This window comes from Pagrus pagrus, assembly GCF_965226575.1.
Source record: "Pagrus pagrus genome assembly, chromosome: 6".
Classification (NCBI taxonomy): domain Eukaryota; kingdom Metazoa; phylum Chordata; class Actinopteri; order Spariformes; family Sparidae; genus Pagrus; species Pagrus pagrus.
Genome location: NC_140190.1, coordinates 27,103,448 through 27,122,691, shown reverse-complemented (window position 1 = coordinate 27,122,691; position 19,244 = coordinate 27,103,448). Strand labels below are relative to the sequence as shown.

Here is a 19,244-nt window from a genome sequence, read left to right as displayed (position 1 = left end):
TGGTCGCCTGTTGTGCATGTGAGTCCCTCTCTGTCAGTTTGTCAACATGGTGACCTGATAAGAAGTGAGCAATGTTTGTTTAGAGGCTGCTTTCTTCTTTATTTCCAATTTGAAAGTGAGTGACTGATGCACGCATTCCTGTCGGTCTGAGATGCCATCGCCTTGGTTAAATATCTAGTTGCAGTGAACATCACGTATTTCACCTTTAAAATACCGTTTCAGCATAAATATTATCATTAAAACCTTCAAAAGCTGTTAAAGTAATTGTAATTATTTACCCCACGAATGATGTCTGGAGCAGTTTTATGGCGTCTGCCTTCCTTAGACATAAACCCATGATAAACTCCAAGCTAAATTATGCAGAGGGAAATTAAATTGTCAAGGCAATGGTAGGGATGAAAAACTAAGATAATCAACTGAGCCAATTTGAATTTGGAAGAGAGACTCCTTTTTATTTTCGAGCTGATATCACACCATGTTTTTCTCTGATTTCATCGTCCAGTGCGTATATCTGTCTGTCAAATATAATTGGAGCTGTCCGGAGGCTGAAAATGTTGAGTCAACTTATAGCTTTACAAATTTGATGTAATGTTTTTTTTTTAGCTATAAAGTTCATGTTATCAGTAGCTTGGAAAGCCTTCATGATTTGTGAAAGTGGAAACATTCACAAATCTGTCCTTTATTGGCATTGAAATGTTTTCATTGCTACTTTGAGACAGAAAATCGATAATATAAGGGCTCTAGTCTCCGGATCTGTGTATTTACAGGCAGGAAGTCTCTAGTGTGGATTTGAATGTGCAGTATGTACCTTCATGACAAAAGGATCCAGTGTAGGCTGACTGGCCACAGTCGCAAGAGAAACCACTGGCTCTCTCCACGCAGCGGCCCTGGTTCTGGCAGAGCGACCCGTAGCTGCTGCAGTGGCCCGGGCACCCAGGCCGGACACCCGGGGTGATCTTCGCCCTCTCCTCCAGGTCCAGAGTGACGCCATTCAGCTGAAGAGAACGAATGCAGCCCAGGAAGCCTTTCTGTCTGGACGCAGTGCCTCCTGCCGACAAAAAAAAATACTGTACCCATGATACATTTGTACTCGCCCAACAAACACATAATGTTGCAGGACTGTTGTTTGAATGTCCAATCAAGGTGAGCCGCTACAGTTGCAAAAATGAAAAATGTGCAGATGTCTGGAATGTTACCTGGGCGTCCGTTCTGAGACATTTACTGTATGTACACAGAGTGCACTCAGCAGCTTTGTACAAGTCTAAAAATGATAAACATATAACAGGTGGCCAATTCTAACATAGTGCACCTTTAAAGATGCTGTGTTGTCTTTGTTTTAGCTAACTTCCTGTCTGTTTTACAGTTAAAAATCCCCTCTCTCCTCTCTATGTCACTACATGATCGAACAGCGGTGATCGCCAGACAAAGCAGCAAAGAAGAGCATCCTGCTCTGTAAGTGTTCACGAGCAGACAGGACCACCCCTTTATGGATAAAATGGGCATAGGCATATGGGCATATGTCACAGGTGTGGGTGTCTGATCACAGCCCTTTCATAACCAAATAAACTGTCAGTACGATGATGATCAGTATTTCCTGGTCTGTAGGAGAGGGTCTAACTGGCCCAATATTGGAGATGGACAAAACGTCACCATCTGGCCTTCTGAGAGGGACCATTTTTGGTCAGTAACACAATCAGTGCTTAAAGCCTGCCCAGTCCTCTTCTGTTCAAGAGTCCTTGTTATGTTCCTCTTATCTTCGTCTGCCTGTTAGATAATAGATTCAGTAATCACTTCTATAAAAGCTTGTACAAGGCTTTTATGATGAGGCTGAATGAATAATAATTTGAAAAGGAAAGAAGTTTAAGCTCCACTGTAAATCAGTCACCTATTGAACACAGTGCCCTGCCAGTCTCAATAATCAGCTACACAAACGTGAGAAATGCAGAGGTCGAATCACTGGATTATAGTGCAACTTTTAACCGAGTGAAAAAGTCTCGTTAGCCAGCCAAAAGCAATTTTACCTGCCCAATAAAACAGGGAGTAGCCCAATTTGGCAGAAAATCGACCGATCTGGCAACAATGGTCACACTCCTCCTCTCATTCTGTCTCTGAATGACTGTAAATCAATGATTTTTTTTTGTCTTCTCTGCAGTAAATGATGATTGACAACCACATGTTTCCACTGCAGCACAACAAGACCATGTCGGCTCTGCGGGGCAACCAGACACTGACACTGCTCATATCACTGTGCTGGCTGTTGATTGGCTAACTGCATGGCTGATGAGCCATCTGGTGTCTGAAATTCATCCCTTCCACTAACAGGCGAGAGGAGAAGCCTCTCTTCCTCCTTTCACCTGACAATTATCATTGTAATATACTGCAGCGACCTCACACTGTTCACAGAGTTTAGACTTGGCAGAATTACATTTCTCCCGGAGCTCCAAGCTGGCGACGTCTTATTTCATATGCACGTTTGGCAGTTATTATTTTTCTCACAGACTGGAATTGGCAGGGTGTTACTCTCACAGTTTGAGTCTGGAAAGGCTTCAAATGTTCAGCCAGAGCAGCTTTTCATACCACTGTATCACAAACCTGTGTGAGGTCTCCTCCTGCCGCACGAGTTATAGAACAAAGACATCACATTACGAGCACAAAGAGCGAGAAATTAAATTAAAAACTCTCTAAACAACTCAATTAGGAAGAGTTTGATTACACTGAATGAGGCTTGTGCACAGCAAACTTCTGTTAAATGATGATTTAACCAGCGGAAGCTAGAATGTCTAGAAATTACTGCTTGTGACTGCAAAAAAAATCAAATCCTAAGTGTAATTTGGCTTAAAGAGCAATGACAGAGTCCTGAGGGAGCGAACCCTCTGACCGAGGGAGAGAAAGAATGGGAACTGCCAGAGAAAGAGGTCCTGCGGGAGTCAAAAGAAAAACGCTGTGAGAATGTCAGACACTTTGCCAGCCTCACCTCATGGTGTTAGAATACAAAGAGTGCTTCTTTAACATAATATTAGGGATGGAAAGAGTAATACAACATTTAATACAAATTATAACACATTAGAACATATTCATGCCACAGATTTAAATGCATGTTAACATACACACTAGCAAAACAACATCTGGTCACAGTCCTGTCGTCCAATCCAACCATTTATTCCTTCAGACGGACATTTGCAGCTAGTGTGTACAAATGATTATCAATTATAAATATGCAACTACCTTTCATGGTGTGGAGTTACTAGAAGCAACCAGAGAAGAGGACAGAATTCAGATATATTAAAAAAATGACAGAAAATAAAAAGAAAGAAGGCTGTGAACACAGAGGTGAGGCAGGTATTATGAAGATGGAGAACTTAAAGCTGCAGACGGAAATTAGGAATCACACAGTGGAAGACTCTCTGCCGCCACATCCTGCTCCCCAGAGCCGCTCCCACCGAATGACGCACCAAACATGCATCCATTTTTCTGGGCGAACATCACCGCTGTCGACTGCTGTAACTAACAAGGAAACTAACATCTGTTCTACTCATGTGTGACTCAGAGGTAACACAGACCCTTGTTTGTACACAGTCGCTGTGATTGGCTGGTGATGTGTTAACTAACCCTGATTGCTTATTTAATTCAGACCCAGATTTTTAAATAACTAAATACAAAGAGAAGCAGATGCATTTTTAAGGAACCCTACAGTAGATCTTGTTGGTGGCATGTGATGATTCCATACTCAACCAAAATTATAGAAAATAAAATTGCACTATTTAGTTTAAAACAGCCTGACACAGTTCTTGGGGGATTAACCAACACCAAATCCTCATACCTCACAACTGAAAAGGTGGATTGCCAGTGGCTCCTAACACAACATATATCACTGTTCATTAAACAACACGACCCTTGCAGCGTACCAGCAACACCCAACCACACCTTCGCTGCACGCTTGCAGTTTGGTAAGGTTTAGGAAAACACAGTGGTTTGTCTTCAAATAATGTTACTTGTGTAACTTCAGTAACAAACATGGTGTTACGCACGTACAAGATGTAACTTAATTGCAATAGTAAGTTAAAACAACTCTCTCTTGACTTCGCTTTCATACCAAACAAAAGATGTAAACATGGGTCGTGATAAGATACTTTCAAAGCCAACATATAGACGTGTGGCGACAGTGATGAAGGTGCACCATGAGCATTTTAACCACTCCCAGCATGCATCTGTTGGTTGGGAAACATGGTGGATGTGTTTGATTTGGGCTTCTTTGTAACCTATGCGACTAGTAAGTTGTAAGTTAAAAAGTACTGAAAGTAAAATGACTTATTTCTAATAATACTACAAGACTTTAGCAGCTTCACTGAATACCAGCTACACAGAAGAGATCCCAGAGGATGCAAAAAAATGAGTTTGTTAGAGAACCAAGAGCAAATATAATTTATTACTTCCATTCGTAGATACTATATCGAACGATGCAGTAAGCCATAAACACACTCATCTTTTCACATCAGCCAACAGTCCCAACACAATAACTTCTACTGTGAATATTATTTTAACTACAGCTTGTACACGGATGTGTGTTAGTGTGTTTACAAAATTAATTCCTTCCTATGGCAATAAAGGCTGAACCAGAATAACTTTGTGTCATATATATTCACCCGAGGCAATATTAATTCAAAGTTTATTAACTATGGAATATCCTGTCTTATTAAGTTACACACTGCAATTTTATGTTACAAATGGGAGGCACTATTCATAGCAATACAGATATCTCTGCGGTACTGTGAATGATGATTTCACAGAAGGGAGGCTAATAACTTTATGGATTAACAATAACAATTTGGAGCACATGGCCCTTCACTTTCCAAAACAAGAGGGTAGAGACACACAAATGCACATTGCTTTGCTGTAAATCAAGTCTTTGTCAAACACAAACAGCCTCTCCCTCAGCACTCTACTTCATAATCCCATCATATTTCCATTCAAATATATGAATCCCTCCGCACCGCCGGTAAACACCACCCAGGACTGTGCCGCCCATATAAGTGGAGCGACTGACTCATGGCCACTTCTTTCGGGCTGTTCAGACGGGATTATTAGCTTAACGCAGTCAGCCAATCAATACCCACCGCCACGTCTCTGCATCTCCCCGATCTCATCATTATTTGTTAGTTGATTTTCCCTTCAAAATGTTTGTTTACAAATGAATGAATGTCCAAAATATTTGCAGAAAGATAAATCATCATAGTACAAGATGGGATTTCATCCCCTCAAACTCAGTGCGACAGACGAGAGCGAGAGGTTAAACAGAATAATGAAAAGTCTGTGGAAGAGATGAAGGCAAGATACGACTGTTTAATATGATAAAGTTGAGAGGAACAAAGAATATTAAGTTTAACAGTTAAAAGTTTACCTTATGAAAGGCCTCAGTTCCTTAAAATGACCCCGAAATCTATACTTTTAATATACTATACTGTATACTATAAACTATATACTTTAAACAAAGTATCTTCAGCTTGAACAGCTTGAATTCATAGTAACAGTGTACTAAGATGTTCAAAATATTTCAGATTGTTGCTGCTTTCAGCCTTTCAGTCAAGTTGTTTTTACTTTAAAGGTGACATTTATGACTGGTGACATTCAACAAATATAATGAAAAAGACAGCAATGACTCAGTCCCACTAACAGATATTGTCTGAGTAGCCAAAGCCTGATCAAGCTTCCTTTGTGCCATGGAGCTCCATTGTTGTCCATGAACACAGCAGTAAGTCACACATGTCAGACAGAAACACTGCAGATTGAGTCAGTTGCACATACACCATCTTGTTGTCATAATCATAATCACTGACGCATTAAATGTGTATTGGTCTGCAGGTAGAAATACACTCCAACAAATACACTATTTCTTCCTGATTGAGTAACGTTAAAAAAACTGTAGCATCCAGCTGTCTGAGGAAAATAAAAAAAAACAAATCTATTATTACCTGTTTTTAACATGTACTGTATGTCTTTAGTAGAAATAAATAAACTTGGAGCAGAGAGCCGATGATAAGAAGATCAAAGTGCTTGTTAGAATTGCAGGTAGATATAGTTTGGTTAAAAATGCAAAACAGTTCTGCCTGTAATGAGAATCTGCTGCATCTGTTTTGTGAAACTTCTATCCCAAGAGACGTGCAATTTTCCAATCACAAGTCAATACGGCTCTTTAAACACCTAGACGCAGATTTAAAGACTTCCATTTGGTATTCTTCCCATTAGCTTCCACAAAATGGTTGCTAGTCTTCCCGGGGTCCTTAAAAGCAGAACAACCACAAAAAGTATGGATAAAAATTGTGCAGTACCAATCAGTGAAATAATGACCCACACAAAAAAAACATAAAACAACCAACAAAGTTGTAAACCTATGAACAAACAACAATAATCAGTTTCAGAAACCACATTGTTTTAAAAACAAACAAACAAACAAACAAACAAACAGGTACCAAAACTGCTTTGATTTAATTCAATATTTGTTTGACTGACTTTCTGAAGCAAACTCTATTCTTCATCACTTTGAGGCTTTCAGGTAACTTGTTCCACACAGAAGAATCTCTAAACAGAACGGTTCTATCATATAATCTGTTTGAGGACACGGTACCACCAGCTGGCCATTTCTCATAATGAAAATCAGAGTAGGCTAGTTTGTCGTACTAGTTTTGGTGCAGTGCCGTCAATCCTCCTCTATTATCTCATTTGATTTTTTTTTTTTTTATATATGTATTCGAATTACACTTTAATTTGTAGTGCTCAAATTCAGCCTATTATCAATATTTACTATGTACCTATACATAATTCGACTCCTGGTTTTTGTTTGGTGGACCATTCAGTTTGTATAATTACTTGGTTTTAATGTATCCTCTCCAATCAGCCCGGTTGCACAAACACATACAAAAACCACATCATCATACATGCCAATACTGGAGAACACATGTTATTTATTATTCAGTGTTCAGGAAATTACCGACTCAGCGTCTCCTTTTTCCACTACAGCACTACAGATTTTTTTTCTCAATATCAGCAGCACTTGTTAATGCTACTCAACACTTTGTAAGCACCTCTGGCCAGTTGGGTTATAATGGACTCTGAGGATAAGGTTTACTGTTATGAGACACACGCAGCTGCCTGGTTTCCTCCATTAGCTCCCCGTGTGGGACCACTGTGGTGCAGAGCAAAACTTTTATCCCTGCAATGCAAAATGTTTGTCTAATAGGAACTGAATGGCAAAGTGGGCAGAAACTGCACAATTTGTAAAAGCAGAAAGTCCATCGAGGTTTAATTTCTCTGAACTGTCTACTTCAGGATGAGTAGTTGAGACACAGAGAATATAATGTGCTGGTTTCCTGTTTTTAGAAATATTCCGTGGAAAATATTTGTATCCTTGTCTGTGCGTGTTTGCATGTGTTAAGATAAGAAAGGATAATATGTGCCAGCGCTTATCACCAGCACTCAGCTGCTAATGAGGTGAATGTTCAAACACCATAACTCCCTCAACTACACGCCTAATCTTAATCCTCACCATAACCTAAAACTCACCCTGACTACTTTTAACTTCAAACCCAAATCCTAACACGACTAAGCCTTCTAAATTCTCTCACTTTGAATTTTCCTCACATGTCATTTTGAAGCCATTTTGAACACACACACTCACACACACAAATTGTCATGCTTGCTACACACCTATGAATAACTGGCTGTTGAGCTGCAGGTGAATGTGTCCGTCAGCGGGAGCCTCCTGCGTGGCGGCGGGGAACTTGTCGACGCGCAGCGACGCCTCCTTCACGTTCCGCTCGGCTCGCACGCTGTGCCACCGGTTGTCGTTTAGCGGGACGTGCGTCTCCACTCGCACCTCAAGCGGCCCGTTTCCCACATCGAAAGAGAAGACGACCTCTGAGGAGGCTGGGGAGGAGGGTGATGGTTAGAGAAGTAAGGTCAGATGAGGCAGGAGAAGAACACACACACACAAAAGAGAGGGACGGTGGTGACTGTGTGAGGAGCATGTTCATGAGTGAGTTTGACTTGCTGGCGCTGAACTGGAACCAGTTGATTAACAAACCCTCCCTGACAGTTTGAGATAATTGTGTCCTCTGATGAGTTAGACGATGCAAATCTCTCATGCCGCTTCCAAAGACTCCATCTCCAACACTTAGAACAATCCATCACAGCACTGTGTGTAATCACGCCGACCCTCTGAAAGCGGTTCAGTAAGTTTTAGTTACTTTTATGAATGATAGAAATGTGAATCGTGTGAAATCCATCCAGCCAATGAGGAACAGTCCAAAGCAGATGTATGAAGAGGTATGAAGACCTTGTCAGCTGTTCCTAGAAAGTCAACTATGGATGGACGGGAGGAGGAGGAGGAGGAGGAGGAGGAGGAGTGCCAAACTTAGCCAAAAAACAGCCTTGAAATAAAATTGTATTTTGAGTCAATACTGAAAATATGACAGACTTAGATATAAATGAGTCTTCTTCTGCCACATTGTTCATTGGAAAAGCACTTTTCTCAGTTTGGCTCCAGACTGTGCCATCTTTCATTGAACCCATTAGCCAGCCGTGCTCTTCCATCATCATATGTTGGCAGAAGTGTGAAGTGACTTCCTCCCACCCGTCCATCTGTGGGCAGGATGGACTGACAGATGGACGCAGATCTGAGATGATTCAGAGACCAGCCCAAGGCAAGAAAGAGACGCTGCAACTACAAACTCACATCTGTTTGTTTCTATGTGTGAGTGTGTGTGTTTGTGATCCGGCTGTAATTGACTTAATTATCCCATTTGGATGGATGGATTTTGATGGGGAAAATATGGCATTTTTACTTTTGGGCATATTTGAATTATACTTTGATAACTTTGGCCGTCACTGAACTTTTCATCAAGTTTTTAATACTTTGGTTTATGGACAGAAACTTGCAAAACTAGTGACATTCTCATCAGTCAGATTTTAGCATGCTATCATGTTAAACAAGTGGCAAGGTTTAACCTTCAGAACATTAGCATGTTAGCATTATCATGGGGGGCTTTTCCATTGCCACTTGACACAAACCATGCTTTGCTGATGTGTGTATTCATGAACAGTTTAAGCGTCCATGCAGAGCCAGGCCTGAGGTCTCCAGAGTTGGGCCAAAAGTGTGCACAACCTGTCTCCAAGCAGATTCTGGTGACAACTCACAACTGCAGCCAACTCGTCACGAGTCCTTGTCTCAACACGAGTTGAGTCCTGTGTGTTGCATTACTCAACTCATGTTTCTGTTTGTTCAGCTCTCAGTACTTTTGCAGCTTCTTACTGAATCTCTGTGGTTTGAAGTTTAGTTTCTCTTCTGTTTGTACGATCTGCTCTATTGTACGGTTTCTCCGTGTTCACTTTCAGGAGTCGTGTTAACCGCCACTTCATAATAAAAGCCTTTTAACAACACAATAGCTGGGGACTTTTATTGTAAAGAATTTATAGGAAATTAAACCAGTTTGTCACTGATTTAGCGAAGCTTTGTTGGATGCGATTCTTTTGTAATGCTGCGAGTAGAAAGTGTATTTACAGCTGCTCCTTTGACAACTACATAGCACAAGCATGTCATGAGTTAAAGACACATCTTCAAGTGGGTAGCCCTGATGTAATGGAGATGCGAAGCCATGCGAACATTGTGAGCATGTTAGCATGCTGACACGAGCATCATGCTCAAAGCACACCTGTGCTTCAGTACAGCCTCAGAGAGCCGATACAACAGCTGCAAACTCATACCTGTGATTCTAAATCTTAAACTTAAATGACTTGTTACTTTTAGCAGCAAGCAGCACATTTGACTTCCTTCTTAAGATACAAGTTGTAAGTATGTGCTCACCCCGTGGGACTGAACCTCCAAACCTAATCTAGGGCAGCTCCCATAGTCATTAATCTTCACAGCATTTACACAGCTCCATTAGGTTAAAAACTTAACCTATAATAAAGAGAGGTTAGCTGAAGGCCACATGGAGTTCGTTCATCCATCATTACCCTGCCAGCATGCCTACGCTCCACATTCAGGGGTGAAGTTAGCAGAGCGCTGACATCTGTGCGCGAACACACCATCGTCCCTCACGGAGGAGGCTGTCAGCTGAGGGAGAGCTGTGGGATTGTTTAACCATTTGATAGAAAAACCCAGAGGCATAACTTAATTTAGAAACTGCTCTGTGGCCCAGCTACAGTCATGTTAACAGCAGTAATAATGATACACAGTCATCTCAACCCCAGCTGTCATAATAACAGCAGTAATAATGCTGCAGCGAGATAAGAGAGGCCCCGCTGTAACAATATCGGGGTTCCCCGAGGAGGATGTGTACCATTTGTACTGTGTTTGTTATTTGTGTTTATGTGTGTGAGTAAGATACAGAGAAAGCAAATAAGGCAGATAGACTGCACTTTATTTCCCTCTGTTCCACAGTACTGTAACATTTCTGTTACATTTAATGACTTCTTCTTCTACATACAGCAAACACATGAACATAAAAACCATCACTGTGCACCAGCTTTTTTGGTTAACTTATGGCATCATGCACCAGGAACACTTTGAGGTTGGAAGTTTCAACTAGAAAATTCCAACTTCTGACTTTGACTGTCGCATGTAGCATGTAGCATCATTCCTACAGCCGCTAGAGGGATTTGTCACTTGATCATTAAAGAACGTTTTAATAATTTAAGGTGAGCACAGAGACACTTTCCCCTTCAGCACAAACATAAGTAAAACACATTTTTCTGTGAAGGATGACTTTAACGTATGTGATTTGGGGTTGTTGCTGTCATTTTCCTGATGAGGACGATCTCCCACTGCCAGCTGTTTAGAACGAAACCAGAGAGACATTTATATCACGATGGCGGAACATCTTTGAGTTCTCACTTACAGCTGAGTTCAATCCGGATGAAGTCCTTGATGCCCAGGTTTTCCAGGAAGACCCCGGAGGAGGAGGGTGTTTTAAATAGGAAGGAGATGTCTGCATTCAGCTCTCCGTGGAAGGTGGGAAAGTGAAGGTAAGACGTCTCCTTGTCAAAAAACGCAGCGTTCCAGAAGTTTTCTGAGACACAAACATTAGTCTTCACTTCTTAAATGCTTCACATCCTTCCTTGTTATCATGTTTTTCTCATAAAAAGGGATTTAAATCTTTTTTTATCTTACCCTGGAATGAAGCTTATTCAAAGAAATCTCATTATGATGGCTGTCTAATGAAAATCTTGTTGTAAACAAATGACGCAAATGTTCGGCTAATTAGCGGAGAACAAAGGCATAACTCCTGCTTTGCTGTCTCATTTATGTTGATTTATCTCTCAAGGCCTTTATTTATTTATTTGTTTACTCATTAAGCTGAAGGCTCAAATTAGAGGCAATTAAAACAAGGTAAAATATATCACTGAGGTCAGTTATATATCTTTTCATTACAACTTCTTATTGAAGAGCATACAGGGAGTCATATATTAAATAATGTTCTACTAATTAGCTACAGCGTAATTAGCTGCAGCTTATTTTTAAATGAACAAATGAAATGGCAGGGAGCATGATGGATACAGGGATTAGTGTATAGTTAAATAAAAAGCCTATCCTTTGAATTATATCCATCAAAACACTGTTAAAAAACATCCTCAATATCTTTGAAACCAGCAGCTGAAATGGACTTACTGTCACCATGACAACGGAGGGGTCCCACCCTGTAGGCAGCCTCTGACCCGGGCCGCTGGATGTCGCCCACCACCAGAGACCGGACTGGGAGGGTCTCCTTATGGGTGAGCAGGCCTGAGTCATTAGTCCTGATGAAGAGGAGGAGATGGAGAAGAAGACAAAGAAAATGGATATGGAGAAGGAGGTGAAGGAGGCGAAGAGGAGGAGAACGATGAAGACAAGAAAGAAGAGTTTGAGAAAAGGATAAAAACAAGAGAAAAAGAAGGAGGAGGACAAGGAGCAGAAACAGGAGAAGGATAGGAAGAAAAAAGGAAAAGATAGAGAACACGGAGAAGAAACAGGAGGTCAAGGAGAAGTGAAAAACAATGGAGGAGGAAGAATAAGGAAGAGACGCAGGAGGAACACACAAAGGGAGAAGAAGGAATAAATACGAGGAAGAGGAGGGAGGAGGAGAAAAGGAAGAAATACAGAATAAGAAAAAGAAGAAGAGAAGGTTTGAAAGGAGGAGGTAGAGAAGGAGAAGGGTGCAGATGGAAAAGAAAAGGGATAGATAGTAGAGGTGGATTAGAATATAAAGAACAAGGTGTGGAGGCAGGAGAAGGAAAAGCACAAGAAGATATCAACATTAGGAAGCTGAATGCACTCAGAATCATTGTAAACTCAAACTAAACTGCGTTAGAGAAAGTGGGACGCGCTTTACTGAAATGATGAACACTCGATCTCTGCGGTTTACAGGTAGACGTCCAAATGCAGACAACATTTCAGCTGATACAACACGTCTCGGCCGCCGCTTTGTGGGGCCGTTTTCCAACCGAACGTAGGCTGAGTGATTCATCTGCACATTCACCACACTGTGTGGTGTTTCAAATTCCAACAGTCAGCTCTGTTGCTGTGAAATTGTGTAAAAAAATAATAAATCCAGGACTGTAGGCGCACCCTGGGCCGGTGAATCTGATGAGATATTGGCGGCGGGGGACAGTCTATAAAAATAGAGTAGGAGTCCTGCAGATTTAGGCAGGGAGATAATAGAAAGAAGGACCTTTGGCTATGCAGACAGTAGGATTGGTTACAGTATCGGCAAATGCAGAATTAGCTGCAGGATTGGGGAAGGTGACCTAAATACAAAATTGCTTACAGCTGGGATAAAAGGATTTAAGTACAGGATTGGATAAAACACAAGGAGGGATGTTTAAATATCTGGAGATTTGTCCCCAGTGTCTCATGACTCTTTTCTGTCCAGGATGGAGGGATGTGATGGTAAACACTGAATCCTGTTAATGGCTTAATTAGAGCAGTAGATGGATTTCACTGAACCATTTAACTGAAAAGACTCAGAGGTAATAGATGTCTTTTCAAAACACACTTTACACACTCAGCGTTTTATTTCTGGCCATTACATTAAAATATTTCTTTTCAAAGCGGGTCCAACCAAATCATTGTTTTTACAAAGACATTAAAGCTGAGTCATAACGGCTTTTTTAATCATTTACTGTGGTGCAAACACAGTTTCATCAGTTTACAGTTACACACCACAAAACCAAGATGTTTGATTTCACATACGTATTCATGATGCCTTATAGACAGAGCAGATTTTTTTTTATAAAATGCAAAAAGTCACACAAGCCTCATACTTTGACAGATGTGAAACATTTCAACACATCTGTGCTTAGCTCAGGTAGTACCCTAAGAGCTGTAAAGGAAACTATAAAATCACACCGTGGACAAAAGAAAACAAGACTATAACCTGGCTAGCATATATGCTGTACTATACTGATGATGCGAACATTGGTTGTAACATTCTGATGTTAAGCAGGTATAATATTTACAGTCTTTCAATATTCACCATGTTAACTTTCTTAATCTAGCATCTTAGCATGCTAACATTTTGCTAACAAGACAGCAGAGTCTGATGGAAATGTCAATAGTTTTTTCCGGCACACACCACAGCATCAGACAGACTGTAATTTAGACCTGATGGTGGCGCTAGATAAAAAGTGAGAGAATCACCATAGTGATTACAATTAATCCTGAGGGACATGAATGTCTCTACCAAAGTTAATTGGAAAACTATCCCGTAGTTATCAAGATTTTTCACTAACCCTTGCTGCAATAGAGCACTCCAAGATGTCTCAACATAGATACAGAAAAGCACATTGCCTCATGTCGAGGTGTTCTTTGCCTCCATCTTAACCTTTGTTTTCTTTATATTAGGAAACATCATTCGCTCAAACTTCCCCTCCAATAATAAGTGCAGTACCATTGGTCGTAGTCAGCGTCACAGTTGCAGTAGTGATTTGAATCCAGACAGTTGTCCTGCAGACCACAGGCACACTGCCGGCTGCCCGGCAGAGCCCCGCCCCAGTACGTCTGGACCTGACCTGGAGCAGGACCTCCCAGCCACCAGCTGAACGGAGCACCCTCTGAAACACACACACACACACACACACATGCATAAGCACCTGATCAAATGCACAGTATGTGATTTCTGCCACTGGGGGTCTTTTAGTTAAAACACTGAAAACAAAAGATGGAGGTTGATGACATAGTGAAGTAGCATGAGATCATGGGAGTTGTTGTCTTCATTCTTAAACAACCACCATAGAGTGGCACAGGAATGAGTCCTAAAACCTGGAAATAAGTTTGCATTTTTAAAAGATGTGTTACATGTGCCTACACAGGTTGTCTGGGACATTAAACAGCCTCACGCCGAACATGGAGACTCATCTGTTGAATATTCCTTCCCTACACGGGGACTCTAGTTGCAAACTATTCTAACTCTGACTTGAAAACTTGCACATTGATCAATTTACAGTAAAGTCGTTAGAGTTTTACTTCTGGCAATTGCATTTCACTTCAAAAATCATAAAAGCGATGTCCGTCTGTGAAGATGAATGTAAATTTTTTTCTGCAATAATCCAAAATCCAATAAAAAACCCCGTAGCCTTTTTGTGTAGGTGACAGGGCAATGCTAACTTCCAGGTTAGCCTACAAAGAAATCATCCCTGCAGCACTCTTTTGCCGATAATTATCTAACTGACGTGAGGCAGAAGTGTTTGCAGAGGAGGTAATGTGTTCAGTTTTATTCACATTACATTTAGTCATGTGACCAACTTCTTTCCTCACTCTCCGACGTGTACTGTATCTGTGTGTTGTGGCAAAAGGCGACCAAATGAAACACACTGTTACCTTCAGTTAAACAATAACAGATTTCTCTGGGCTTTAACATTGTTGGAAGCATTTGAACAATGTTCACAACTTAACAAAACATAAAACAAAGGTCTCGTCATTTTTTAAATACTTAAATGTTACATATTACGTATTTAACTACTAATCCTTTCTTGCTTCAGTTAAACTGCAAAACAGAGATAAGACAATAAATGCCACAGTCACTGACAGTAAAATGGAAAGTGTTTCTGACGGAGAATCATCACTCACACATGCATCATCACAGCACATTTTCTAGATGTATCTGCTTCAGTCAGCGCTCGATTTGCATATGAAATGTGACATAAGCAGATCTTCCCGTTATTTTCCTTCCTCCCCTCTTTTTGTTCGTCTTCCATCTGTCCGTCTAAAAACACCCTCCATCTCTTCAGGACTCAAACCAACGCTCCTCTGTCGCTGCTCCTCATTGAACTCTCACAGCCTTGACCGTGTATCACTGCTGTTTTTTCCTGCTACAATTGGACATATAATGGGCTGCTACTCTATCAGACATCTCTCCCTCACAAGCATTCTGATAAATGGGTTTTGTAGTGTACACAGTCGAGACAAGATGAGCTACTTCCTTCAGTGCAGTCTGAAACTCAAGTATTCTATTTTCTTTATATGACTAAAGGTCAGAAGAAGTTGGATTCATCTGGCAAAAAGATGAGCAAGAATACTGACTTAAGATTACAGCGTGTGAGTGCCTACTTTGAACCTGTCCACTGTAAAATTGAAGAAAGAAAAACAAAAAAGGAACTCAGAAACTGATGATTTACTTGAGAAATCAAGTTGTGGTGATAAACTTTTAGATGCTGCAGTGGAGAGAAGAGGAGAAAAATGCAGAACAGAAATGTAATTGATGTTTTAATTAGCTACTAAACTGACTAAATCAGCAATTCACACCACTCCTCTCGTGCTCCAGATATAGATCCCTCAGTTGCAGAAACGCTTGTTTTTGCAAATAACTTTTCTGCTGCCATTTAAGAAAACACTCCACCACAACGTCCTCTCAAACACACACAAAGAACTCAGCAATACAGATAAAATTTATTAACGTGTGGTGCATTCATGTGTCCTCGGAATATTCGGACAAATTAGTTCCTGACTGGGAAAATTCACATAAATATTCAAGTCAAGTTGGAACAACACCTTAGGAAGTCTGTGAAAAGTTTGGTACAGCTTTCCAACTTTCACATTATTTACACATGGTGGACTAAAGTAAATGTTTGGTTAATGGTACATTAGTTAGCCAAGTTATTCATTAGGATTGACCCTGATAACAACACATCATAATGATATGAAACAACACATCTTTCAAGTCCCCCTGTTGTTTCAACATTATGACTTAAAGGCTCATGAGTGTAAGTCAAAAGAATGACTTTCCAACTCGGGAAATGAGAACATCTGATGTGCACCTGAATGCACTAATAGACACAACAGAAAATATCAGTGAGGTGACCTGGTGTGTTGAGGAGGCGGGACTTCCTGCAGTGGTAGGACAGTTCCTGCTCACAGTGCTCTGATTGGCCGATGATGGCTGCTAACTGCTCCTCTCCGGCGGCGTAGTCAAAGTGGGTCGAATGTTGGCTTCTCTCAGGAGACGAATGCACCGGGGTCAGTTCTGTGTTATTGTGATGAATCATCAGCCACGTCCTGTCCTCTGTTGGAGAGAGGAAAGACAAGAGAGAAACAACGAGAAAGACAGGAATAAATTATAATGTTGCGTTTTGGCACACCCGATTTAAGGGCGGCGACTTGTAGAGATTTAGTGAGCAGATACTGAAAGTGGTGTGTGTCTGCGTGAAGTTGTGCATCTATGTGTGTTACCTGTCATGTTACAGTAGATGAGCTGGGGTTGGATTGGTCCACTGCCGTCCACGTCTATGTAATAATGTCCTGATGTGTTGCCTCTGTGTTTGTACGCCTCACATGACTGTTCATACGTCGCTGTGAAGGACAATGGACAAAAGGATATTAACAATAATGACACTTAAATAACTACCAGAGTGTTTAAAGGTATGTCAATGGGCAGCATGGACATACATTTGAAACAGGAAGGTAGGTGAATAATAAAATTTAAAAAATAATAAAAAATGTGGATATTCTTGGATATTCTATACTTTTTGCAACACTGCCAACTTTATTGTTGCATACCACCTAATACCACTTGTATCAGAGTTTGCAGATGCTGCACTAGTTAAGTCAATGAAAGCAATTTGGCTTCATATTATCATCTAATTATTGGCTAAAATTTCACGGATACTGCTAAATAGCAGATAATAAAAATTTCCTGCATGGTCATTTATCTGCCTGATAAATATCGAGCAATCCTAATCCAAGCTGTATTACTATCTTTTTTTAATGTATTTTCAGGGTGCCAGAGGAAAACACATCCCCAACCATATTATCATTGTGCTGTATTCTAAATAAATGGAGAAAAAAGGGAGCATTTAATGGGATCACTAATTTCAAAAAAGGCTTTGATCCAATTAAAAATCGTTATATAACAATAAAATTGGCAAACATGGAACTAAAATAGGTGAAAACAAATTATTTAAAGCCCTTCAGTTATATAATGTTTGATCTCACACACATACAGTGACGAACACTCTCTTCACTACAACTGCAGGAAAATAAGTCACAGGAGTCGATCTATGAACAGTGGAAGCGAGTTCCCCACATTGTAAACAAGTGTTTTGTTCTTTTTCAAAGGCTTTTCCCCAGACAGTCCCGTGATACAGTTCAAGAAAGGTTTTCACCCCAATATAATACTCAAACAGAGAGGTGAGCTGTGTGCGTGGGTACGGGAGATGGTCCTGATCCTGCCCGGGGCTGACACAACCGGAGCGTAGAAGGACTCAGTCAGTGCTTGGCAGCGTAATCAACCAGCCAGAATCTCTTTACTTTCTAATTTGACCCACCTGAAATACTGCAGGCAGCTTCTGGGTTGAAATCCAGTTATGTAGAAAGAACAGTCTGCCTGAGGACTGACTCACCGTTTCTGACATGCTTTCTGCCTTCATTTCTTCTGCTGTACGCCTTCCCTCTTGCTGCTATCCTCACTCTCTCTTTATATCTCTCTCTGTATGACTCCTTTTTCACCTTTTTATCGTTCTTAACTTTCCATCATTTTCATTACTATAGTTTTTCAATTACGCAGGGCAGCGAGTTGAGTGTTATTGCGGTTTGTTAGAGCCAAACAAGAATTATTTCAGTCTAGTTCAAATGTTCTGACCTATAAAGTTGTATTTAAAACTCATCAGAACAAAAATGTCCCATTATAGTGTAATTGCTCTTCAGATTAAATATAACAAACTGAGAGTAATTTGATTCAGCCCACGCTCTCAGAAACTCTCATAAAAATGTTCAAATTAGACATAGGCTATATTTTAGCAACTATTGGATGAGCTGCTGTGAAATTTTCTACAGATATTTCTGGTTGTTTGAAGATAAATCCTATAGACTTTGGTGATCTCAAAACTTTACATTTTGTGATAATTAGCAAATGCTAGCATGCTAAACTGAGATGAGTTCAACATGCAAACATTATTCCTGCTAAATCTTGGCATGTATGCTTTGTCGTTGTGAGCATATCCTTGAGCATGGTTACTTTAGTATTTAGCTGAAAGCAGTTCAGCTTCGAAGAGCCGCTATAGTGACTCTGAAACTGGAATCGTGCTTCTCTGAAGACAGGTCACATGTAAATGTCTGACTATAGAGTTCGCAAACGGGCATTTACCAAATCTTAGCCATTCGTTGTATATGTCAAGCAAGTTGAATGGTTTATTCAACTCCTGTTGGGATGTGAATTTGAGACTAAAAGAGACTAAAAACTCATTCACTTTGAGAAAATAACTTTGGTAGCAGGGTTAGCTGATTGGTGTGACAAGATGCAAAGTGGTTTATCCCTCATTTCACAAATGTTACATATTAAACACATTATTGAAATGTGATGGACTCAAGTACAGTAACACTTCTTAAAAACATACAGCTTGTGAAACAATAGCCTATGAATGCATACAAAACATGGCTGCATAGTGAAGCAGACTGGACTGCTTCTTTCCTCTCCCTCACAGCAGAGATTGCTGAGAGGGAGAGGAGGGGCTGTGGTAGAGTGGGTGTGGCAAAAGTTATATAGTGAGTGCACACCTGTGGGTGAAAACAACCAGGAGAGTGTGTGTGAGGACAAGCAGAGACTGGGAGCAGAAATAGAGGACAAGGGTCTGGAAAGGAGGGAGTGTTGGGAGATAACCACTGGAGAGACCAAGTCTGAGGACCAAGGTGCACCTATCATCAGAGCGAGTTTGACAAAGTTTACCTTTTTTGTTGCTGAGGCAGGTGTGAACTACAGCTCCTGACTGAGAGTTTTTAACAG

At 40.6% G+C, this 19,244-nt stretch overlaps 1 protein-coding gene across 2 annotated transcripts in view; it reads right to left on the bottom strand.

Moving 5' to 3' along the window:
• LOC311258870 (contactin-associated protein-like 4) overlaps positions 1–19,244 on the bottom strand; it is a 127,143-nt gene that overhangs the window by 19,982 nt on the left and 87,917 nt on the right. For both annotated transcript variants that reach the window (XM_084355519.1, XM_084355520.1), the window contains exons 12-18: positions 16,697–16,816; positions 16,329–16,529; positions 13,920–14,082; positions 11,663–11,790; positions 10,893–11,063; positions 7,702–7,920; positions 809–1,048 (exon numbers count right to left, since the gene is read on the bottom strand). In XM_084355519.1, the coding sequence (XP_084211645.1) occupies positions 809–1,048; positions 7,702–7,920; positions 10,893–11,063; positions 11,663–11,790; positions 13,920–14,082; positions 16,329–16,529; positions 16,697–16,816 (1,242 nt within the window). The remainder of the gene's footprint in view (positions 1–808; positions 1,049–7,701; positions 7,921–10,892; positions 11,064–11,662; positions 11,791–13,919; positions 14,083–16,328; positions 16,530–16,696; positions 16,817–19,244) is intronic.